General features: G+C 40.4%; 1 protein-coding gene across 12 annotated transcripts in view; it reads right to left on the minus strand.

Annotated features, from left to right (window-relative positions):
• Positions 1-587: 587 nt before the first annotated feature.
• TXLNG (taxilin gamma) overlaps positions 588-26,626 on the minus strand; it is a 53,223-nt gene continuing 27,184 nt past the window's right edge. For 6 of the 12 annotated variants that reach the window (XM_036306113.1, XM_036306116.1, XM_036306117.1 and 3 more), the window contains 7 exons: positions 25,535-25,705; positions 23,548-23,742; positions 20,202-20,321; positions 18,596-18,670; positions 6,975-7,067; positions 4,873-4,992; positions 588-3,482 (listed from right to left, as the gene is read on the minus strand). In XM_036306113.1, the coding sequence (XP_036162006.1) occupies positions 3,150-3,482; positions 4,873-4,992; positions 6,975-7,067; positions 18,596-18,670; positions 20,202-20,321; positions 23,548-23,742; positions 25,535-25,705 (1,107 nt within the window). In that variant the 3' untranslated portion in view covers positions 588-3,149. The remainder of the gene's footprint in view (positions 3,483-4,872; positions 4,993-6,974; positions 7,068-18,595; positions 18,671-20,201; positions 20,322-23,547; positions 23,743-25,534; positions 25,706-26,626) is intronic. The other 6 variants (XM_036306115.1, XM_036306119.1, XM_036306122.1 and 3 more) reach the window with 6 other exon arrangements.

Raw genomic sequence — 26,626 nt, forward strand, 5'->3', positions numbered from 1 at the left:
GGGAGTATTTAAAGAAACGCTAGATTCCCCCCACTCCCCGCAAAAGAATGAAAGAAAGCTTGTTTGCTTACAAGACAGGGATCTACAGAGGGGAAATAACCAGCTTACAAGCTGGCCCCTCAACCTATATTGTAAGGCCTGCCAGCTAGGAATGGTTTTCACGTTTATTTTTTGAATGTTTAGACAAAAATATGTGACAAAAACCTTGTGTGGCCCACTATACCTAAAATACTATACCCCTGACTTAGAGAAAATTTAATGATACTTTTTGCTCATTATAAGGTCTTTCCTGTGTGTCTGTGTATAACAAATACCTATATATACTTAGTTCCCTATTATTTAAATAGGTACACCCTGGAATGTGCTAAGAGTAGCCAAGACTGAAAAGGTACTAACAGTGGTTTGGCTACATGAAATGGGTCTTCTGCCATCCAGAGGATAAACGGTGCCCCATCACTTATTGCTTAAATTGTACAATGATAAAAGTATTTTAAAGTCCAAGAAACCAACTACCTACAACTTTCTTTGGACTTTACTGTTATATATAATTAAGGCCATGTGGATAACAAAAGAATACACAGAAGCTGTTAAATTATCATACATATTTACTTAATCTATACAGAATTGAGTAGATAAAATCAGATTCACATTAGTGAAAAATCTCTACAAAATGTCCTTGAAAAGCAAAACAAGACTGCCTCTTAACAATTCGTATCCTCATGAAAGACGTGGGCTGTAAAAATAAAGCAGTGTGTTTAGCACAAACTAGAAGATATCTGCATCATTTTTTCACAGTTATTTCCATCTACAGTCTGAAAGAGGTAGATTTTTCTGCAACACCTGAGAATTGAATTGTGATAACCAGGTGTTTATAATAAAGGCAGTTGCATACATAACTAAAAATACTGGTCTCAAGACCAAGAAATGTAGTCCTACAAGTCAGGATGAAATGGTCCATTTTCTCTACTGCCACTATAAATACACATAAGATTCCATGGTGGTGCAACAAGTGCAATTGAAGTGAATTTGACATTATTTAACCCTTTTCTGGGCCAGCCTAGTAGCAGTACAGTGTTCTAGAATATATTAGGTACAACAGCGTGCTACGAAGTCACAACACTGGGCTGGTGAGGTGACTGCTTTTAGGAGAGTGTCCTTCTCAGGGTCCCATATATTTTTATTCACAGGATAATGGGAGGACAGATTCTGAAAGGACACCAAATGCATCCAAGACAGAATCAATATCCTTTAAACACCATGGTAGCATCTAGCTAAAAATACATAGTAGTAAGCCAAAAGCAGCAGGCCAAGTAATGTTAATCACATTTTTATAAAGCCCTTGAAAATAGGCAACAGGTCCAAAGATTTACAGTCTTCCACACAAACACCACAATGAGACGTGGTGGGCTACACAAATGGCTTAAAACATTAAGAGCTGTACATCCAGCAGAATTTTTGTGAAATGTGATTAGTACTAATTTTAAAGTAGATATTTCTGATAATACATACCATAATTTCCTCTCTGGGAAATGAGTCCAATATTTCATTTAGAAGCAGGGGTGAGGGGTATTTATAAGAGGCTGTTTGAGAGAGGGTATGATTGTTTCTGTTTCAAGCTCATTTTGACAGAGTGATTAGATAACCTACTTTGTGGATTTCTTTTCCTCTACCATCTGGCCCCTTGATTAATATGACCGATGGTGGAAGCTTAGATATAATCCTCCACTCCAGGTGCTGTTTCCTATCTACTGGACAATTTTCAATTCTTTCAACACAGTTTAGACCATGAATGTGAACAAAGAGTTTATTCAGTCTAGTAAGCAATTTAAGAAGTGTCAGTTTGGTAGTTTTGCTCAGTGGAATGTGCTAACATTAGTCCTACTGGAGCCTTTTTATCTCATAAAGTATTTCAATGCAAATTATACTAGGGACAAAAATCAAAACTTTAATCACTGCAGCTGAGCAATCATTTACTACATTTGATACTGTAAAGAACAAAGTAAAATTAATCCAAAGATGATGTGCTTAATTTCAAAAGTCGCCCCATTCCAAGTGTAGAGATATTGATAATACTGTTTTTCTTTAAAAATAAAAACAGTAAGAAAAGGGTGAGAAACAGATGGAAAGCATTCATAATACATCCTGACTACTTAACTGTGCGAAGTTTTCCCAAAGTTAAAAATGTTAGTTCCAGTCTTTCTGTTTTGAAAATGAAATGAAATCAGTTTCAGTTGAATAGAGAACTTGGCTGATAGGACTGTTTTAAAAGTTGAACACCAATTTTAAATAGCCAGAAGGTAGTGCAGGGACTTCTGCTTGGTGAAAGCTACACATTAACTTACCTTCATTGTCTTAAAGGGATATCAGTAACTGCTTTCTGTGGGAAGTGGAGGATGTGTACCCAAATGGAAAACAAACCACCTACCCCATAATAAGCTTCTGGGTGGTCCAAATTCACCACTGGTTCTAACTAACCTGAAACTGAAGCAGTATGACTTAGTTAGATAAACATTAAGCCTGTCTGTCGAATTATTTGCCTGCATATACTACATTGTTTACATGATACAATAGTCTGCCAAAACTTTGAGGAATCTGAGGCTACGACCACCTCAAATTCGAGTGATATATTATAAAAAATACTTGGAATTAAATATGCTGTTTGTTTCTGTCCCAACCATAGAGGGGTTTTTTACTTGGCATTTAAATGGGTTATTAAACAAAACTAATCATCTTGATGTTTTCTTTTTTTTTTTTTTTATTAATATTGATGGGCCAGGACGTTTAAATGAATTATTGTTTTCACATCAAGGAATCATTATCAGGACAAAGTTCTCTTGTAATGAATGGTTGGCCCTGTCTTGAGTGAAATTTTAATTAGGATGATTTTGTGCAAGGAGCAGTGAAGAAAGGACAAGGCAAATGACCACATGCATTCCAATGAAGGGAAATGAAGCAGATGTGCCACACAGCTGAGGAAAACTATTCAAAACTGCTAAGCAGCCTCCTGTACCACCTAAGTCCAGTAGTTCTAAGAAAATACAGATATGGTAGAAAAAGTAAGAAAATTTTCACCACAAAACCAATAATTACTACTAACAGAGAAAGTTATACACAAAATAGAGCTCTCAATACAGTGATCATACTTCATCTCAGTCTACTGACTCGATGGTTGGCCCGGTGCCTAGGGACGCGGCCTTGTGTGCGGCTGGCTTCTCCTTGGCTGCCTTGGGCGCGGCCACCATGGGGACTCCAGCACCGCTGTTCCAGGCAGTGTTCAGCTCCTTAGGAGAAGCCAGGGCTGCACAGGGCTGTGTCACACGCGGTGCTAGTTTTGCACCTGCCACTTTCCCCGAGACCTGCTCTTTTAGGACTTCCACCTTCTCGTTGAGCTCATTCCTCTCCGTCTGAAGAGCCCTGCACAGCTTCTCTAACCGTTCCAGTTTTATTTGAAAGGCCTTGTACTCTTTATCGCGGACGGTTTTCTGTAGGAAAAAAAAAGATGTATGTAACCTCACTGAGGATGAATTGGGTTAGTGGATACCAAAAAATTTAAGTAATCTGAGCCACATTGTAAAGTACTTGTTTAATCGCCTCATGAACATGTTCAATTCTTTAAGCATCTAACGTTCTAGCTAGCTTCACTGCAGACACATCTATGAATACCACAGGCTATTTATAATACAATATTGTTTTAAGGTGACAAAATTCAATTCTCTTTGTCATGTTTCTTAAAACCAAAATACACTTTTAACATTTTATAGGCCCACTGGCGTGGCTGAGTGGTTGAGCATTGATACGTGAACTAGGAGGTCACAGTTTGATTCCCAGTCAGGCCATATGCCCGGGTTGTGGGCTTGATCCCGTGAGGTGCATGGTGATCAATGATTTTCATCATTGATATTTCTCTCCATTCCTATACCTTCCTCTCTGAAATCAAAAATTTTTTTTAAATCATTAAAAAAACACATTTTGTATTGATGAAATATTCAGGAAATTCAAGAGACTAATTCATCACAAACTAGTAGATGAAAATTAAGGGCCACCCTAACCGGTTTGGCTCAGTGGATAGAGCGTCGGCCTGCGGACTGAAGGGTCCCAGGTTCGATTCCAGTCAAGGTCATGCACCTTGGTTGCAGGCACATCCGCAGGTGTGCAGGAGGCAGCTGATCGATGTTTCTCTCTCATCAATGTTTCTAACTCTCTATCCCTCTCCCTTCCTCTCTGTAAGAAAATCAAAATTTTTTTTTAAGAGCCTGATTAAAGACAGAACTCATTTTTGCATAGATTTCCTTTCTACCAATTTTCAGGTGAGAAGATCGAAGGTTTGAAATCAAGTGTGTGTAAACAATACATTTCAGCTTTAGAAGACTGCCTTTTTGAACAGACCAAGTTAAAACAGAAAGGGACCAGAGTTGTTCACCTGTTCTCTCACTGGGAAAGCTGATCAGTGCTTCTTGAGGCGAGGGCCCTGTTACCCACAGCACATCAGCACCAAGAAAGCCAAATTATCTGACCCCACCCAGGTATAGTGAATCAAACTTGACGTGAGCCTAGCAGTCTGGGTCTAAACAAGCTGGAGTTGATGCAAGCTCAAGTTTGAGAAACCCTACTCTACACAAAAGCAAAATCTAGATGCTTTACAGCTTCTCCAACACAAGCCTGGGTTAATGCACTGCAGACAGAGTAGGGAAGTTAATGCTTCATGCGGGCCCTATACCTACAACTGAGCTTTCTGCCAGGAAAGCCAGCACAGGTTCCACTCAGCAATCCACCTGGCTCTGGCCAGAGTCCTGAACTATAGCACGAGTGTCACAGCACACCCTGCCCTGATATATACCTGAACTGTATGAGTCCCCATGACTAAGAACACACCTTAGTCACGGGAAACCACCTCACCTCTTCAGCCATCTGCAGAAGTGCTTTGTTATTGTTTTCCCACTTGGTACGCCATAATATTGTTTCTTTTTCCAGTTTTTTTATTTTCTTTGTCATCTGTGAATCAACACAATCGCAAATTTAAATTCAAAGTACCATGTCTTAGCTTAAAGTTCCTGTCCCACCACAAAAACGTTTGAATATTCCTCCCTACCCCCATCACTGCACATGCCTGGCCCAGCTGACAGCTGTGCCTGAATGCTGGTAGCAGAGCTTATTTCAGAAGCTTCTAGGAACCAAAGCAGGGGTTTCATATTATGAGAAAAAGAAATCTAATCTCAATTTTGAGGCAGCAGCACATGGAGGAAGCTGTCACACATCACACTGAACTCAGTTAAGTTGGAGTGTATCTTTCATTCCATGTGGGGGGTAGCAAGAGGTGAGAACCTCCTTCTCCCCCAAGTTGTACGAAAAAATGGCCATGTTTGTGAGTTTTCTGTCTGAATTGGATAATTCATCTGATCCTTGGAAGGAAGAACCCCCAAAAGATTAAAAATTGGGTGCTCTACCACAACCTCTGAGACATCAGTTTTAGAACTAGAGGCAGCATAATTTAGTGATGACTCCAATAACCAAATTTGCTAATAATAAAATGGGTCCAGAAATAAAAAAAAAAATGTTTTTAAACCTATGCTACATGACCCCAGTTTTCTTAAGTTCAGAATGAGATATACCTATGCTCACCAATGAGCCCCATATTCAGGATTCCTTTATGCAGTATTGTCCCTCAGCTCTGATCCCAGTGGAGGCACCGAGCCAGATGCTGGTAGCAAGGAACAAAGACAAGACAGCCAGCGCTGCTCGGTGCATGGGTTACACCCATGAAACTACAAGGCCGAATGGGACAAAGGCTGTGGAAGAGGGCATGAAAGATCTGGGTTGAGTGCTAACCAACAGTGATCTCTAGCCACTAGCAGAGAGGAAATGTGTTCCAGTCCAGAGGATTCTCCAGAAGGATCCTGGATTGGGGAGCCCCCGTCTTAAACTCTTTCACCTCAACAGTGCCCATGCATTGGATGGAGCCCACAGCTAGTGTTCACTGTGCGTTAAGAGTCCCCCCTCGACTGGATCCTCAGCTGAAGGGACTGGTAGGCGGAACTAATCTGCAGCTCACTGAATTCTACAGATTACTGAGTCTAAAAATATCTGAAGGTAGTAATTTGAGCACTTAACATGGCTAAGCACTGTCTAAAATACTCTACTTTATGAAGGGAAGGTATTTTTGTTATTTTTAACAAGGAAGGAACAGAAAGGTGCAGAAAGGTTAAATAACTTGTCTATGGTCACACATTATATGATGCAGTAGGGACATTAACCCAGAACCAACACGTAAGATTTAGTAATAGTCATGGCTAACACCAAATGCTTACTTACAAAGTGCAAGACACTGATGTACTACTCCCCAGCCCACCACCATTTTTAAAAAGCCCCCATTTTTAAGGGGAATATGCTAAGTAAACTAAGGATGGATGGGTATGGATGTATTTTGGTTCTTAGTTGACATCAAGGAAATCTCTTTCCTTAATGTAGGCAGGAAAATGAAACAAAAGCCAAACAATTGGCTTGGTTGAGGGGAAAAAAATTCAGTGGGACTATAGTTAACACAAAAGAAAAGCTAAAAAGGTAGGAACACCAATATATACATATCAACTAACCAAAAGAGGCAATTACTGTTTCAGGCTTGTATGTCTTTAATTTAATCTCCAAGGACACAGAACTATGTGAAGGGGGAGTGGGGGAGAGGAATCACCTGAAATGAATAAAACATGACACACACACAAAAAAGAAACCACTTTATTTCTAACAAATGGTATTTAATAGAGGAATTTGCTTTAATAAAGACAATTTAAGAGCACAGAGATCACCAGTTTTGTGGGGTACACACAGGGCAAAATAACCAAATATGATGTCACTGGAGGATCAGAAAAGATGGAAGATAGTACCATAAGAACAAACTCATCCAAGTAGTGATCATGCTTAAAATAGCTTCTTTTTCAAATTCCCTTTTAAGTAACATTCTACTAAAAATATGCAAATACCTTTTCCATTTCCTGCCGGAAGGTTGTAAACAGTTCGTTGCTTTTTGCCATGGTAGTCTGGAATTCTTCAAACTTATCCATATAAAGAGAAAGCTACAGAAAAAGGTATAACATATTCTGAGTTCCAGGTAAACAATTTAAAATCCCAAAGACTTTCATAATGAACACACTATGGTTAAATGTTAATTGTTACACAACTGACAGAAATAAGAACAAATGCCAAAAATAGATGTGAATAAACTATTTTAAACAAATAAGAACAAATGTGCATCCAATCCTTGGACAGTAGGCATAGATGGCTGAAGTCCTAATAACCAACAGAAATGCACCAAAACTTAGGAAATCTGTTGATTTAACCATCTTTTCAGATGTAATGTTAAAAATGTAAAAATATTTACTAACTTCATTCTGCCAATTATATTAAAAATTGAAGAACTGCCCAGGCAGCGTGGCTCAGTGGTTGAACATCAGCCCATGAACCAGGTCAGTTTGACTCCCGGTCAGAGCATATGCCCAGGTTGTGGGCTCTATCCCCAACAGGGGCCATGCAGGAGGCAACCGATCAATAATTCTCTCTCATCATTGATGTTTCTATCTCTCTCACTTCCTCTGAAATAAATAAAAACATATTTTTAAAAGGAAAAAAACTGTACTAGGAAAAGAACATTCTTTTAGAATACTACCTGCACAATTCTTAGCTTGACATCAAAGATATCTTTTTCCTTGACGTAGGCAGGAAAATAAAAGCCAAAGAACTGGTTTGGTTGGGGGAAAAAGAATTCAGTGGGAGTAGCGTTAAAAAGAAAAAAGCTAAAAGGTAGAAATACTGATTTGTCTTTTAACTCCTACTCTCAGAGAATTTTTATACTAGCTCGTAAAATAATGCTAACCAAGAGGCCAAGCGAATACAGAACAGGGAGTCACCTCCCCCTAGAACAGGAATTCAGAGAAGGGGGTACACAATAGGGGTCAGAAAAGAATAATTAGGGAAAGTTTCAGGTGGGCGAGGCCTCAAGGGTAGGCTGAATTATTTTAGACCAGAAGGGAACCTTTTAGAGTCCATCTAATATGATTATTTTCAGGATGAGAAAACAGGCCCAAAGAAATACAATGTTTTGCTCAAGGTCACACAATACATGTAAGGAAAGCAGAGAAGAATAAAAGATCATCAGTCCTAGCTGGTTTGGCTCAATGGAGCATTGGCCCTCAAACTGAAGGGACTCGGGAATAGGGAATTCAATTCAAGTCAAGGGCATGTACCTCTATCGCAGGCTCGATCCCTCGGGGTGCTCCGGGGACATGTGGGAGGCAACCAATTGATGTCTCTCTGACATCGATGTTTCTCTCTGTCTTCCCCCTTCCCTTCCACTATCTCTGAAAATCAATGGAAAAATGTCCTCATGTGAAGATTAACAACAAAAAGATCATCAGAGGCCAAGAAACAGCATAAGTGATGCCTTTTCACTTTTAGCAGTGCTGCATGAGGAAAATTAAACCACCATGTGAACAGACCTGACCTAGGCCTCAAGGGTAGGTTGGAGAGGGAGTAGGATGTGAAACTGACAGAACCAACCCACCAGTTATCAGGTGGGGTGGGCATATAGAGAGCACTTAGAAGCAAGCTCTGCTGAATGTGGGAGGGAGAAGCAGACTAGAAGCACTGTTACCAGTGACGAGCTAGATAGCCAAAGCATGCATGCAGAAAGGTGAGGGCTAGGGCAATGATGAAGGCATTTAAGGGAATATTGCAGAAGAGTGCAGAGGACTTGTGAGCAGTCTGTAAAGGGACACACAATGACAGTGCCTCTGAGGCTGCTGGCCTGGAGGTGGGAACAACAGCAGTGCTCAGGCAGAATAGGGAGTTCTGGTACTTTAGGGATATAAGAAGTTACGGCAGTTTTTATTAATGCTTCGTTTTTATTGAAGATGGCACACACAGGCAGACTGCCCCATCTGAGAGGTCAATGCTGGCCTACTCTGGTAGTCAGTCAGTGGGAACTACCATGACACCTGGACTCATGTGGATGGATTTACAAAACAGTGGGTCAAGATACACCAAGTCTATGAGATCATCAAGTTCTGGAAACTGACATGGTAAGAGCACAGAATGAGACCGACTTTTGGGAAGGACAGCCACATTTAGGGAGCGGGAAAAGGAAGAGGTGACAGCAAAGGAAACAAACTAATGATCAAATTACATGACACAAGGTGACACAGATCAGACAAAAGTTGCACTGGGTCCGGCCAGCATGGCTCAGTGGTTGAGCGTTGACCTATGAACCAGGAGGTCATGGTCTGATTCCTGGTGAGGACACATGCCTGAGTTGCAGGCTTAATCTCCAGTAGAGGGCATGCAGGAGGCAGCCGATCAATGATTCTCATCATTGATGTTACTCTCTCTCCCTCTCCCTTTCTCTCTGAAATCAATAAAAACATATATTTTTTGGAGGGAAAGGGAGGAGAGCATGTGCTGGGGGATGGGGATGGTCGGGGAGAGGTCAATGGAAGAAAAAGGAGACATATAATATTTTACACAATAAAGAATTTAAATATATATGCGTTTTTAAAAACCACCAACAAACCACCATAGCCTGGCCAGCGTAGTTCAGTGGTTGAGCGTTGACCTGTGAGCCTGGAAGTCATGGTTCAATTCCCCGTCCGGGCTCATGACTGGGTTGCAGGCTCAATTCCCAGTATGGACCATGTAGGAGGCAGCCGATCAATGATTCTCTCTCATCACTGATGTTTCTATTTCTCTCTCTCTCTCTCCCTCCCTCCCTCTCTGAAACCAATAAAAACCATATCTTTGAAAAATAACTAATTTTGAGTCCTTACATTAAAGAAACTATATAATAAATTTTTAAAATGAGAAATACTTTTTTCAACAGAATGTAATCCAGTTAATTGAAAAAGGGTGAATTATAGGTACAAATGCCTAATTTCCCTTGTTCATAAACACATGGGAAGTCTTTTCTGTACCTTTTCGTTGAGAGGGGACGTATATGGTACCCTTACTCCACACAAGGCAACCATAAAGGAAGATTGCGTTAGGAAAAACCTAAGGGGTCTGGATTGAAAACCAGGGAGGCCACAAAGAAAAGCCCAGGCCCAGATGGCTTCATAGGTGAATTCTACCAAACATTTAAAGGAGATTTCTGATTATTCTCAAATTCTTCCAAAAAATTAAACAGGAGGGGTCACTCCCAAACTTATTTTACAAAGCCAGCATTACCCTGATACCAAAGCCAGATAAGGATACTACAAGAAAATTACAGCCCTAACCGGTTTGGCTCAGTGGATAGAGCGTCAGCCTGCGGACTGAAAGGTCCCAGGTTCGATTCAGGTCAAGGGCATGTACCTTGGTTGCAGGCACATCCCCAGTAGGAGGTGTGCAGGAGGCAGCTGATCGATGTTTCTCTCTCATCGATGTTTCTGACTCTCTATCCCTCTCCCTTCCTCTCTGTGAAAAAAATCAATAAAATATATTTTAAAAAAAAGAAAATTAAAGACCAGCACCCCTAATGAACATAGATACAAAAATTCTCAACAAAATACTACCAAACTGAATTTTTAAAATTTTTATTTTATTGATTTTTAGAGAAAGGAAGGGGGTGGGGCGATAGAGAGAAACATCAATTTGCTGTTCCACTTCTTTATGCATTCATTGGTTGCTTCTTGTATGTGCCCTGACCAGGGATGGAACCTGTAACCTTGGAGCATCGGGATGATGCTCTAACCAACTGAGCTACCTGGACAGGGCCAAGCAAACTGAATTCAATCGTCAATGATCAAATGGGATTTACACCGGGATGCAAGAATGGTTCAATATATGTAAATCAATAAATGTCATACACCAAAGATAAAAATCATGATTGCCTCGATACAGAAAAGGCATTTGACAAAATTCAACATCCATTCATGATATAAATGCTCAACATATTTGGCATAGAAGGAACACACTTCAACATAATAAAGGCCATATATGAAAGACCCACAGCTAACATCATACTTGACAGTAAAAGGCTGAAAGCTTTCCCTTTAAGATCAAGAATAAGATAAGGCTGCCCACTCGCACTACTTCTACTCAACACTCTGGAATGCCTAGCTAGAGCAATTGGGCAAGAAATAAAAGGCATCCAAATTAGAAAGGAAGAAGTAAAGTTATCTCTGTATTGTTGATGATCTAATCTCATATATAGAAAATCCAAAGACTCCACCAAGACAGAACGAATTCAGTAAAGATAAAAAAAATGCAAAAATCAAGATATAGAAATCAGTTCCGTTTCTATACACTAACAACAAAATATCTGAAAAACAGAAATAAAGAACATAATCATCCTGGTTTACAATAGCATAAAAAACGGCCCGTTTGAAATGAATAAAAGTAAAAAAAAAAAAAAAAAAAAAAGACCGTACCCTTTTATGTAATGATGTTTACTTTGAATTCATATTAGTTCACACAAACACTCCATCCATGCTTTTGTTCCGGCCCTCCGGTCCAGTTTAAGAACCCATTGTGGCCCTCGAGTCAAAAAGTTTGCCCACCCCTGCTCTATACACTGAAAACTATGACACTGATGAAACTGAAGAAGACAGAAATAATTGGAAAGATATATTCATGTATGAGAAGAGTAATTAGTACTATTAAAATGTCCATACTACCTAAAGCCATTTATATAGTCAATGCAATAGAACAAGGTTCCTGGTTCTATTCCCTATCAAAATTCCAATGGCATTTTTTTTCATGGAAATAGAAAAAAGCAATCCTAATATTTGTATGGAACCACAAAGAACCTGAACAAAGAAATCTGTAGAAAGAACAAAACTGGAGGCGCTATGCTTCCTGATTTCAAACTATACTACAAAGCTAAAGTAATAAAACAGTATGGGACTGGCATAAAAACAGAGACCAATGGAACAGCACTGAGATCCAAGAAATAAACCTACACAAATATGGCCAACTAGGCTGATGAAAACCAAGATGGCGGCATAGGTAAACACCGGAGATTGCTGCTTAGCACAACCACTTCAAGAATACAACTAAAAGATGGAACGGACATCATCCAGAACCACAGGAAGGCTGGCTGAGTGGAAATTCTACAACTAGAAGGAAAGAGAAAAGCATACCAAGACTCAGAGGAGCCGAAACCGGTTTGGCTCAGTGGATAGAGCGTCGGCCTGCGGACTGAAAGGTCCCAGGTTCGATTCCGGTCAAGGGCATGTACCTGGGTTGCGGGCACATCCCCAGTAGGAGATGTGCAGGAGGCGGCTGATCGATGTTTCTCTCCCATCGATGTTTCTAACTCTCTATCTCTCTCCCTTCCACTCTGTATAAAATATATATTAAAAAAAAAAAAAGACTCAGAGGAGCTGCGGTGCGGAAGTAAAGTACAGAGATATGGAGGTGCACGTGGAGGGGGCTGGTGGCTGAGGACACGGTTATCTTTTTCAATCAGTAGGGGGTCTCAAGCTCTGAGCTCCAGTTCTGGTTGAGTCTCTGGGGACCCAGGCTCATACGGGAGAAACTGGACTGTCTGGCATCGGTCTGAACTCGAGGGCAGCTTCCTCTCAGAGGTGCTTGCAGCGATTGCCGGGACACTGAGAAGCGGGGCCTCTGAGGGCAGACATAGCTGCTTGCTCTGCCCTGTTGATCACCTGGGACCCCCGCCCGGCCCAAGCTGTGCACCAGCTTTTGCATATGAAAGGCCTGGCCCTTTGCAATCTGAAAATTACCTAACAAACTGCAGCTGGCCCAAGGCTCCAGGGCAACTGCACTGCTTCACAGCTGAGCTCCTGCTGGGTAGCCTCAGGCAGAGGCTAGATTAGCACCTGCTTAGAGATCCAGGAGCCAGTGTGCCCGGTGGTGAGAGTGGGACCATCCAGATTGCAGCTCCTCGCACCCATAAAGGACACACTAAGGGGGCAGACTCAGTGAGCACCAAAGCCCCACTGAAGCAAATCTTGCCCCGGAGGGGTGTCTCCAACACAGAAGTTCTCCCACTGCAGACACAGCTGATTCTCACAGCCAATTGGCATGGAGGTCAATTCCTCCCAGTGATACCTACAACAATCAAGGCTTAACCACAAGACTGTGCACACAGCCCACAAGAGGGTGCACCAAGAGTGTCCACCTCAGGTAATTGGGGAGGCTGAGCCACTGGGCCCTATAGGACACCTAGCACAGAAAGCCACTCTATCAACACAGGGAAACAAAAAATGCGGAGACAAAGAAACAGGACACAAATGACAGAAATGGAGGAAAGCAAACTACTGGATATAGAGTTCAAAACCACACTTTTAAGGTTTTTCAAGAACTTTCTAGAAACCACTGATAAATTTAGTAAAACCCTCAAAAAGTCTGGTGAGACCGCTGATAAATGTAGTGAGACCCTTAAGAAATCTAGTGAGACCTTCGAGGTTATGAAAAAGGACCAACTAGAAATTAAGCACACACTGACTGAAATAAAGGATATTATGCAGCGTTCCAACAGCAGACTAGAGGATCGCAAGAATCAAGTCAAAGATCTGAAATACGAAGAAGTAAAAAACACACAACTGGAAAAGCAAAATGAAAAAAGAATCCAAAAATACGAAGATAGTGTAAAGAGCCTCTGGGACAGCTTCAAGTGTACCAACATCCGAATTATAGGGGTGCCAGAAGAAGAGAGAGAGCAAGATATTGAAAACCTATATGAAGAAATGATGACAGAAAACTTCCCCTACCTGGTGAAAGAAATAGACTTACAAGTCCAGGAAGCGCAGAGAACCCCAAACAAAAGGAATCCAAAGAGGACCACACCAAGACACATCATAATTAAAATGCCAAGAGCAAAAGACAAAGAGAGAATCTTAAAAGCAGCAAGAGAAAGACAGTCATTACCTACAAGGGAGTACCCATACGACTGTCAGCTGATTTCTCAACAGAAACCATGCAGGCCAGAAGGGAGTGGCAAGAAATATTCAAAGTGATGAATACCAAGAACCTACAACCAAGATTACTTTATCCAGCAAAGCTATCATTCAGAAGTGAAGGCCAGATAAAGAGCTTCACAGATAAGGAAAAGCTAAAGGAGTTCATCACCACCAAACCAGTATTATATGAAATGCTGAAAGGTATCTTTTAAGAAGAGGAAGAAGAAGAAAAAGGTAAAGATACAAATTATGAACAAATATACATCTATCAACAAGTGAATCCAAAAATCAAGTGAATAAATAATCTGATGAACAGAATAAACTGGTGATTAAAATAGAATCAGGGGCATAGAAAGGGAGTGGACTATTTTTTTGGGGGAAAGGGGTGTGAGGGATGCAGGAAGAGACTGGACAAAAATCATACACCTATGGATGAGGACAGTGGGGGTGGGGGGTGAGAGTGGAGGGTGGGGTGGGAACCGGGTGGAGGGGAGCTATGGGGGGGAAAAAGAGGAACAACCGTAATAATCTGAACAATAAAGATTTAATTAAAAAAAAAAAAGTCAACTAAAATGTGACAGGGAGGCCAAGAATACTCAATGGGAAAGGACTGTCTCTTCAATAAATGGTGCTGGGAAAACTGGATATCCACATGTGAAAGAATGAAATCAGACTGCTATCTTAAACACCACTCACAAAAGTTAACTTGAAATGGATTAAGAACATAAACATAAGACCTGAAACCATAATACTCCTAGAAGAAAACAAAAATAAAAAGCTCCTGATAGTGGTCTTGGCAATTATTTTTTTGGATCTGACACCAAAAGCACAAACAACAAAAGCAAAAAACCACAACTACATGGAAAAGCTTCTGCACAGCCCAGTTTAATCTCCTCTCTGCCTACCAACAAAGATGGGTGCTTTCTCTGCTGAGAGCCACATGCTTGGAAACTGTAGAGATAGTACGTTCCAAGATTCTAATGCAGCAATAAATGTACAAGAAAACAGGATTTCTAAAACTTAATTATATGACAACATGGATCACCCTGAGAACATAAGGCTAAGTGAGGAAAGTCAGGCAGAGAAAGATAAATACTGTATGATATATCACTTAAATGTGGATACTAAAAAAGCTCTTAAAAACAGAGTAAAATGGTGGTTACCAGAGGATGACAGGAGGGGAAATAGAACAGATATTGCTGACTGGTACAAACTTGCAAAGAATACTACGGCCATATTGTACTACTCAGAGATATTGTGGGTTCAGTTCCAGACCACCACAATAAAGTGAATATTGCAATAAAAAGTCACAAACTTTTTGGTTTCTTATTGCATATCACGTTATGGTTACGCTATACTGTAGTCTATTAAGTGTTCAATAGCATCATGTCTAATAAAATAATGTACAGCCTTGCCAGTTTGGCTCAGTGGTTGAGTGTTGACCTATGAACCAAGAGGTCCCTGGTTCTATTCCCCAGTCAGGACACATACCCAGGTTGTGGGCTCCATCCCCAGTGTGGAACGTGCAGGAGGCAGCCAACCAATGATTCTCTCTCATCATTGATATTTCTCTCTTTCTCTCCCTCTCCCTTCCTCTCTGAAATAAAAAAAATATTTTTAATAAAAATATATTTTTAATCAATAAAAAACTTACTTTTAAAAAAAAATGTACATGCCTTAATTAAAAAACATTTAGCTAAAACCTGCTAACCATAAAAATATAGGAATCTTCTGTACAGCAGAAGAAACAACAAAATGAAAAGGCAACCTATGGAATGGGAGAAAATATCTGCAAACCATATATATGATAAGCGGTTACTATCCAATTATATAAGGAACTCATACAATTCAATAGCAATAAAACAAACAATCCAATTTAAAAATGGGCAGAAGTCGTGAATAGACATTTTTCCAAAGACCTCCAAATGGCCAAGAAGTACATGAAAAGGTATTCAATATCACTAATCATCAGGGCAGCAGATTTTCAACTGGTGTGCTACAAGAATTTATCATGGGCACTGACCTCTTTTCCCTTAGATTGTCAAATGAAAAAAAAAAAATGACAACAGCCAACATAACAATAGCAGCCTGGTGTGAATGAGTCAAAATCATACCTTTTCTTTTTGGTCAGATCAGCAAAAATATTTTTGGCATGCAGGAGAATTTTACTAATTAGTTTGTGTGCGCCATGAGATGAAAAAGGTTGAAACATCACTGCATCAGGGTAATGCAAACCAAAACCACAGTGAGATACTACCTCATTAGAATGACTATTATAAAAAAAACTAGAGGCCCGGTGCACAAAATTTGTGCACAGGAAGGGGGGAGGATGTCTGACTGATGGCTTAGGCTGAGAGGTGCTCCCCCTGTGGGATTGGGCTGAAACTGCCTCTCTGACATCCCCCGAAGGGTCCTGTATTGCGAGAGGGCGCAGGCCAGGCTGAGGGACCCCACTGGTGCACGACTGGGGCCGGGGAGAGATGCGGGAGGTTGGCCAGCCAGGGAGGGACTAAAGGAGGGCTCCAGGGAGTGTCCAACCCGTCTCAGTCCCAATCGGCCAGACCACAGCAGCAAGCTAACCTACCAGTTGGGAGTGTCTGTCCCCTGGTGGTCAGTGCATGTCATAGCGAGCAGTTGAACAGCCTTAGCATATCATTAGCATATTACGCTTTAATTGGTTGAATGGCCGACCAGACACTTAGCATATTAGGCTTTTATTATATAGGATAATAAGAGAACAAATATTGATAAGAATGTGGATAAAAGATAATCCTGTGCAGTGTCGGTGGGAATGTAAATTGGTACAGTATGGAGGTTTCTAAAAAAATAAAATATAGTGTTACCATATAATCCAACAATCCCATTTCTGGGCATATATCTGAAAGAGATGAAATCACTATCTCAAAGAAGTATCTGCACTCACACTGCACTGTAGCATTATTCACAATAGCCAAGATATGGAAACAACCTAAGTGTCCATCAACAGATGAATGAATAAAGAAAATGTGGTGTATATACACAACAGAATATTATTCAGCCATAAAAAAAGGAAATCTTTCCATTTGTGATAACATGGATGTACCTTTAGAGCATATGCTAAGTGATATAATTCAGACAGAGCAAGACAAATACTGTATGATCTCACTTATATATATGTGCAATCTAAAAAGATAAAATCATAGAAACAGAGTAAAATGCTACCTGCCAGAGATGAGGCATGGGGAAAACAAGGAGATGTTGTCAAAGGGTACAAACTTTGTTATAAGATGAATAAGTTTCAGGGATCTAATATGCAGCATGGTGACTATAGTCAACAATACTGTACCATATACAAAAAGAAAAAAAGAATGGGCCCTAACTGGTTTGGATCAGTGGATAAAGTATCGGCCTGAGGACTGAAAGGTCCCAGGTTCGATTCCGGTCAAGGGCATGTACTTTGGTTGCAGGCACATCCCCAGTAGTGGGTGTGCAGGAGGCAGCTGATTGATGTTTCTCTCTCATCGATGTTTCTAACTCTCTATCCCTCTCCCTTCCTCTCTGTAAAAAATCAATAAATAAAATATATTAAAAAAAAAAAAAAAAAAGAATGGGAAAAGTAGGGAGAGCCCCATTAAAAACACCACCCCACAGCTTTACCTGGGAGTAGCACTGTATAGTCCCAATGGGAAGTTTTCAAAATGGGTTATGTTCTCAGAGCACAAACTTTCAAAGATTTTAGGTTCTACTATGAGATTGACATTTTGTAGGTCAAAGAAGTCAACTTTCAACAATTTCATGAGGTTCTACTTAATACAAAAAAACTTAAATCTGGCCGAAACCGGTTTGGCTCAGTGGATAGAGCGCCGGCCTGCGGACTGAAGGGTCCCGGGTTCGATTCCGGTTAAGGGCATGTACCTGGGTTGCGGGCACATCCCCAGTGGGAGATGTGCAGGAGGCAGCTGATCGATGTTTCTCTCTCATGGATGTTTCTGGCTCTCTATCTCTCTCCCTTCCTCTCTCTGTAAAAAATCAATAAAATATACTAAAAAAAAAAAAAAAAAAAAAAAAAGAAAAGAAAAGAAAAGAAACAAGACCTGATTTTATAAAAAAACAAAAAAAAAACAAACAAAAAAACTTAAATCTGAAGATTTATCCTTTTTTCTTTAATTGGAAAATTAGCTGACACACATGGGAACAGACTGACAAAGGGAGGAAATACCTGGGATATTGGAAGGGGGACATTGCAGATGGTGTGACCAATCATCCTAGTCTGCCTGAGACCTAAGTGTTTCCTGGGATGCAGCACTTCAAGTGCTAAAACCAGAAAAGTCCTAGGCAAATGGGGATGAATTGGTCACCCTAAATGAAGAGGAAAACTCTAGGACAGTGGTTCTCAGCCTTCTGGCCCTTTAAATACAGTTCCTCATGTTGTGGCCCAACCATAAAATGATCTTCGTTGCTACTTCATAACTGTCATGTTGCTACAGTTAGGAATCATCATGTAAATATCTGATATGCAGGATGGTCTTAGGCGACCCCTGTGAAAGGGTCGTTCAACAGCCAAAGGGGTCGCGACCCACAGGTTGAGAACCACTGCTCTAGGAGAAACACGTGATCTACTCTCAGTTCTGGCTGGGAACAAGCAGAAGCATCTTAGGAGATTCAAGGTATATATCAAATGAACCACAGATTTTTCTTATAAATTGTACTATAACCTGCTTTCAAGTTACCTGCTGTTTTAGTTGTACTTCTTGCTGTCTCATTTGTTCATATTTGTGCCTCGATTCTGTTGCTTCCTTTAACAACTAGAAAACAGAAACATTCTGGCAAAATACTAATCATAATTACAAGTATGACTACAATGTGAAATGACTTGATAAGCGTAATCCTCCCAATCATTGTTTTATTAAGAACCCCAAGTCTATAGGTGAAATGTTGTTACACCAAGTGCCAGTTACCTATATCTTCAATCTGTACCACTTATTAACACATAGGAATGTAGGAATAATCTTACTCCTTAGAAAATGTACTGTGGAGGCCTAATAATAGGTTTAAAAAATTCAAGACTAAATTTTTGTATTTTAGGTAAAAAATAATTAGAAGTCTAGTATTAGCAGAAAACATGGCTAGGAATCTTGACATATGGGTGTATTAGAAAGCCCCTCTACTCCACAGAGGCAAGATGAAAGGGTATGGAGCTAAGCAACAAAATCAGAGACCTGGTTTCTGATTACTTTTTAAAAAGTGTGTGTGTGGGGGGGGGGGGGGCGCTTAATTTATTTGAGCTTCAAGAAAATTATATAATGAAGTTGTATAGTAGGCATCTATGAAATGCAGTCCCTGAAGTAAAATGTCATACATAGTCCAAATAAGCCTCAAAAAGTCCTTAAACCAACCAGAAAACATATGTATAATGTACATGTGGGTGCATAAATGAAATTACATTCCAACTCTGGAAATAACACCCACGTTTTTAGTTACACCTGGGATAGCACTGTCAGTTCAGACGACAGGATCACGTTGTGTGAACAATGCGTCTCCTCTTAACCCTACATGCACACTCAATGTGACCTGTTCACATCATGAGGGCCACTCAGGAAGGAGTCTTCATGCCAGATCAGCCTCGGGGCCTAGCTAATTTGAGGGAAAGCTGGATGGAACAGTCTTCATTATCATAACCATGTCTCTCTTTTTTTGTTTTTTGTTAAGCACATATAGTTGAATTGCCAGGTGTTAAATATACATACCCACCCAATGAAATCCCACTGTATTCACAATTATGGACAGGCAATATAATCTAAGCATATACGTACTCTGAGAACAATGCTGAGTGATTAGGGTATAGAGAATTTTGTTAAAATTTTTATCAGAAAATTATACAAGTAAACAAATAGTTTCCCTAGTTTCAAGGTACTTTATTGAAAACAAAATGTAACAGTATAATATGAGACCCATGTTTGGTAAGCTTGGGTAATATTAAACTGAATTGCCAAATTTAATGTACTAAATACTAGTATTATTCTTGAACTTGGTGGTCATTACCTAAAAGTGAAATAAACATTCTAAGCATAGAAAAGTCAAACAAGTGCAAGTCTTTCCAGTAATGTGGTATAATCTCTCTAGTAAATCTATACAAAAAATTAATAGAAATAAAAAGCCTAATGCTTTCTAACACACACATACCCTTCTCAATCTAGAGCAAAAAACAAAACAAAACAAAAAAACAAAACAATTACCATGACCCAGGTACTACAATATATGTAGAATAAGTTAACATATTTTAAATGGCTTTGGTTACAATTAGGCAATAATTTCTTTTTAAGAAACAGAACTTACAAACTCTCTCTCTCTCTGATGTTTTTCATCAGCTTCCTTTATCAGCTGTGAGGTCTGGTGAAGCTTGACATCCACAAGCTGTTGTTGTACTTCCTTATGTTTGAACACCTTATCAATATGCTGCAGGGAAAGTCAAATTCTCCCATCACTTAATGAAAATGGAGCACAACTAGGAAACATAACACGAGTTACAATGCCTTGCTTCTTACTCTACTTTCCCCGCTAATGCCACCAGAGCTAATGACTGTGCCCTTCTGTCTGGCACCTCAAAAATGGGGCCCTCTCCTAACACCCCATTCCCTCTCTTTCGGAGGTGGGCAATCAAGCACCTTGGCAGCCGCATGCCAGTACTTCCAATTTCTAAAATTATTTTTAAAATATTTCTAGTGATTTTAGAGGAGGGGAGAAGGAGAGAGCTAGAAATATTAATGATGAGAGAGAATCATCTATCGGCTGACTTCTGCACACCCCCTACTGGGGATCGAGACCGCAACCTGGGCATGTGCCCTGACAGGGAATTGAACCGTGACCTCCTGGTTCACAGGTCAATGCTCAACCAATGAGTCACCCTGGCTGGGCCACTTTTTTCTTGATACAGTCTGAGCCTCATCATCATACTAAGTAGGTCAGAAATAGGAGGTACAGCCCAGCCAGTGTGGCTCAGTGGATGGATAAGGAGCTCAAACTGTTAACTCATGTATCATATACAGAATTTCTGGAGACTTTTTCTCCGTGTTAAATTTTTCCAATTTCTTAGTTGAAAGAAGCATGCTGTGAAGGCACGCATGCTCTCAGGCAGATGCCCCTCATCCTTGCTGAATCCTAGTCCCCTACCTATGTGGAGACAGCCATGCCCACACTGCAGTTATAAAAGCCAATCCAATGGTTACACTATGTAAGGTGTATGGGGCACAGCACATAGTAGCCATTTGGTAAAAGGCTGTTATTATTTCCAAGGAAAACTGTGATGTGGTTATTTATGTATAATAAAAGTCAGATTATCCCTTCTCAGTTGCAGAAAGAGTAACTCTTCCTACCAAAGAAAGAATATCCGATAATGTTCAAATTAATGACATAAGTAATGTGACTTAAACATGATTTTCAAATTTTCTATAACTACAATGTGGCAGACTGTCATATTAAACAACAAAACTAAAAGAATAATTGTAAAAAAACTGAGGGCTTTATACTCTAATAGAAATTTTATTCTCTACAACAAAAAGATTCTTCAATAAACACATTCTAAGACTAAAGAGCAAAAAGAAATCTTTGTTATAGACTTGAGATACACCAAATAGTGAAAAGGATGGACTTTATGTGAATCTTGATCCAAATAATTTTTCTTTTAAAAAGGGGATGCCCGAACAGGTTTTGCTCAGTGGATATAGCGTCAGCCTGCGGACTCAAGGGTCCCGGGTTCGATTCTGGACAGGGGCATGTACCTTGGTTGCGGGCACATCCCCCGTGGGGAGTGTGCAGGAGGGAGCTGATCGATGTTTCTAACTCTCTATCCCTCTCCCTTCCTCTCTGTAAAAAATCAATTAAAATATAATTTAAAAAAATAAATAAAAAGGGGAGAGCCCTGGCTGGTGTTGCTCAGTGGTTAGAACGCCATACTGTGCACTGAAAGGTCACAAGTTCAATTCCCAGTCAGGGCAAATACTTACCTTGTGGGTCCAGTCCCAGTTGGGGAACATACAAGAGGCAAACAATCAATCAATGTTTTTCTCTCTCACATCAATGTTTCTCTCTCTTTCTCTCTCTAAAATAAAAAATCATATCCTCAGGTGAGGATTAAAATAATAATTTTTTTTTAATTTATAAAAGGGGAGAGAACCAGAAAAATGTGGACAATGACTACACATTTAACATTAAGTAATTATCGTTAATTTTTAGTTGTGAAAATGGTATTGTGGGTAAACTTAAAAAAGGATCCTTATTTTTTTGAAATATCTTTTCAAATATATATGAATGGAATAATATGGCACCTTGGATTTGCTTCAAAATAACCCAGGAGACAAAGAAAAAAAGTAAACAAACAAACAAAAAAGAACAAAATAACCCAGGGGAAGGTGACAGGAATATAGCTGAAACTATGGTTTCATCTACTGAATCCAGGTGACATATTTTCTCTCTTCTTTTGTTTAAGTCTGCAATTGTCCATAATAAAAAGTAAAAAGTGATGAGTGATTAAAATAAAATGATTTTAGAAACTAAGTTTTTGAAGGGCTATATGTAAAATTCTAAATTAATATAATCTAAAGTTTGTCTTATAAACTGGATACAGTAACCCAGAGCAGATGCCACAATCTTTTTTTTTTAATTTTAATCAATCATTTAAATCTTTTTATGTAAGGAATACAACACAGATAAAAGCACAATATTTTATTAACTTAAAAGGCGGGGGAGGCCCTGGCACAGTAGCTCAGTTGGTTAAAGGGTCATCCCAATAAACTAAGGTTGTGGGTCCGATCCTCAGTCAGGGCACATGCAAGAAATCAACCAATGGCCTGGCTGGTGTGGCTCAGTGGTTGAGCATCTACCCATGAACCAGGAGGTCATGGTTCGATTCCTGGTCAGGGCACATGCCCAGGTTGCAGGCTCTGATCCCCAGTAGGGAGGGCATGCAGGAGGCAGCCGATCAATGATTCTCTCTCATCATCAATGTTTACATCCCTTTCCCTTCCTCTAGGAAATCAATAAAAACATATTTTAAAAATAAATTAAAAATAAATAAAATAAATAAAACCCCTAATACCGATTCCAGGTCTGTGTGCCTCAGTGGTTGAGTGTTGAACACATGCACCAAGAGGTTGCCAGTTTGATTCCCAGTCAAGGCACATGCCAGGGTTGTGGGCTTGATCCCCAGGATGGGCATGCAAGAAGCAGCCAATCAATGATTCTCTCTCATCATTGATGTATCGCTCTCTCTCTCTCCCTTCCTTTCTCTGAAATCAATAAAAACATATTAAAAAAAAACAAACACACCAAGACAAAAACATGCCCAGCCGATGTGGCTCAGTAGTTGAGCATCAACCCATGAACCAATAAGTCATGGTTTGATTCCTGGTCAGGGAACATGCCCAAGTTGCAGGCTCTGATCCCCAGTAGGGTGGCATGCAGAAGGCAGCCAATCACTGTTTCTCTCTCATTGATGTTTCTATCTATCACTCTCCTTTCCTCTCTGAAATCAATAAAAATAAATTAAAAAAAAAAAGAGGCCCGACTTCCACTATGCATACACAAAAGTTGTACAACACCAAGTGACAAGTTTTACATGTTTAGTAGTGAATGGTGAAAAGGAGTTGCTAATGAGAAGCTGTTGAAACAAACAAAACGGCTTTACCTCCTCCCTCATCGAGTACTGTTCGATGAGCTTCTTCAGCTTCTCTCCCAATTCAATGTTCTCCTGGCGGAGTCTGGCATTGTGTATGTCATGCTGTTCCAGCTGTGCTTGGATTTCATTTAAAGTAATTTGGAAGTGTGCGGTTGCTTCTTTACGTCTTTCTTCCTCCTCTCGGGCCTGCTGCACATTTTCTTCCTGATTATGGAAAATAATTGGTTAATGGTATAGACCTATGAATAACGTGCTCACAAAAGCTGCTGCTACATGGGTTCATTTACTGCTGCCCTGAAGTGATGCTTCTGAACTCTAATTCCTTCCCTTTAGTTACAACCAGAAGGCTATCATTTAAAAGCAAGCAGCTTTTCCTAAGTAGTTGGAACAATGGGAGAGATGCAAACTGCCCTGCTATAATAAGTACCATGTGACCATCTGAAATACACTGTACTGTTCGACAAGTAAGGAGCTTGTCCACCCAGCCAGCTTCCTCCATCTATGTTCACAAGTACCCCCCTCACTGGTTCCACAAGGCAGCATCTTAAAGTAGCCCCAAGAGAGAGATCCCTTCTTAGGATATACCTTCTACTTTCTAGGGGCAAGAGGACAAATGGAATCTGTATCTTAAAAAGCCTATTTCCAACTCTTGCTAGGATACATGTATTAAAAGACTAATACATGTCTAAACAAATAACAGTCCAAACAAAATACTGATTTGCTATGGGGGGAAAAAATACCACCTATTTTAATTAACATCTAAATCCAAAGGTTCGAAAGCAAAGAAAAAACCATATGCTCCCACATCAGGCGCAGATCCATCTCCTGAGTGCTCCTGTATTCTAGGCCTTGGGGGTGTGCTGTGGTGGGGAAGTCTGAGGAGATTCTGCTCAGTGAAAATCAAACTGAACTCTGCAAGAGGAAGGACCTGCCCTGTGTCTCTGCTCTTTTTCCTTCTTCCACTGTTGGTACCAATTAATCTTTGGGTGCCTGCTCCCTCTTCCTTTATAATCGGCCAAGTGCTCTTCTAAAAGTACTCAGGAACTGGGTATCTGGCATGGGCAAAGGCAGCTTGGCAAGGCAGCTGAGTAACAGCCCAAAGGGGGGGCGGGGGGGGCTCAGCATGTGCTTTCCCTTCCCAGGCTCATTCTGCCTCTAGTCCAGCCGTGGGCAAACTACGGCCCGTGGGCCGGATCCGGCCGTTTGAAATGAATAAAACTAAAAAAAAAAAAAAAAGACCGTACCCTTTTATGTAATGATGTTTACTTTGAATTTATATTAGTTCACACAAACACTCCATCCATGCTTTTGTTCCGGCCCTCCGGTCCAGTTTAAGAACCCATTGTGGCCCTCGAGTCAAAAAGTTTGCCCACCCCTGCTCTAGTCTGTTCCCACTTGGTTCTCATCGCATGTCAGATTCTCACACGTGGTAATGAACTACATCAGTGCTCAGCAGAAAACTGGCAACTTTGAGCTTCCTAAGCCATAGCTCCAAGCAGGAGAGCTTGCTCAAAATACCTATCTCATCTAGAACCCCATGAGCACCTATGAGGGACCCTAAGCATCAGATCAAGCAAAATAGAAAGATGGTAGCTGTTTCCAAGTAGACACAGGACTTATTATTTTAAACTAGAGGCCTGGTGCATGACAATTCGTGCACTGGGGTGGGGGTGGGGGTCCCTCAGCCCAGCCTGCATCCTTTCGCAGCCTGTGCCCTTGAGGGAAGTCCAAATGATGGCTTAGGCTCAGCCGGACATCCTTAGCGCTGTGCCGTGGAAGTGGGCCACTGCACTCGCCAGCTGTCAGCCTGGCTTGTGGCTAAGTGGTGCTCCCCCTGTGAAAGGGCACTGACCACCAGGGACAGCTCCTGTATTGAAGTCATTCCGCCATTTGGTCGATTTGCATATTACCCTTTTATTATATAGGATAGGTACACGCTGACTATAAAAAAACTGAGTTAGTCCCACCTGAAAAACAGAACAAAGAACCAACTAACCTTTAACGTCTTATTGTGACGCTGCAGTTCCCTGCAGAGAGACTCTAGTTTGCTTCTTGCCAAGATAGCCTTACTGTGCTCACTCTGCAAATGAACTTTCTCTTTCACAATCTGGGCTTGTTTCTTCTGCAGAATCTTCATTTGCTTCTGAACATTCCTGCTCTCCTCCAGCTAAAATAATAAGCACTTTACATTTAGGAAGTACACTGAAAACCTTTGAGTTATGGATGGAAGAATTACAGTAAGAGCTATGAACACATTTTCCATATCCAAATATTATAATGGAATATTTCATTTTCAATTAGTTCATGCCACTCTACTTTGCCAACCTTCTCTTTTCCAGTTGTGACAGGAAAGTAAGCAAACAATCTAGGGCAGGGAAAAAATCTTAATCTCTTTACTTTCTTACTGAAAAGAAAAATATGATGTTTGAGGAAAACTTTTCAGGAATCAACACCATCAAGTTTTACTTTTCTGAAAGCACACTTAGGCTACTTGAATGAAACAGCTCTCTAAATTAGAACTTAATAAGCTGTGCTCAGGGCTCTTTGTGAGTGAGGGAGGATCATTGGAATTTGCAATTTGGAGCAAATGATTCTATTTCAAAGTTATATCAACACTAATTGATAAGATGGCAGCCTTACTGACCTTTCACTGAAGCAAATGATGCTGTCATGATTTCAGAAACAAGAGTGACACCTTGTGGCCTATCAAAACATACCAAGCATCCTTACTGGCAATGTGCACCTACAGCTATTAAAAACGCCTTTATGGAAATTCCTGCTGGAAAAGTAATACTTTTGTAAAGTAATCTCTCTGTGGCACAACTCCAAGAGGCTGCAAGTTCTGCAGACACCATCTGTAACTCCATTGAGGAATGGAAGTCCCCCAGCCTTCCCAGCCTCAAGGTAACCACAATTCTGAATCTTGGGTTCACTACTCCTTTGCTCGCCTCTTTCTTTTATGTCATCTGTGTGTGGTCCTAAAAGAAATCATTTTGGTTTTAGTTGTTTTGACTTTATTGTGGCTACTGCAACTGAGGAACAAAATTTTTTATTTTCTTTCATTTAAATTAATATAAGCTTAAATAGC

This window comes from Myotis myotis, unplaced genomic scaffold (assembly GCF_014108235.1).
Source record: "Myotis myotis isolate mMyoMyo1 unplaced genomic scaffold, mMyoMyo1.p scaffold_m19_p_4, whole genome shotgun sequence".
NCBI classification, from domain to species: Eukaryota; Metazoa; Chordata; class Mammalia; order Chiroptera; family Vespertilionidae; genus Myotis; species Myotis myotis.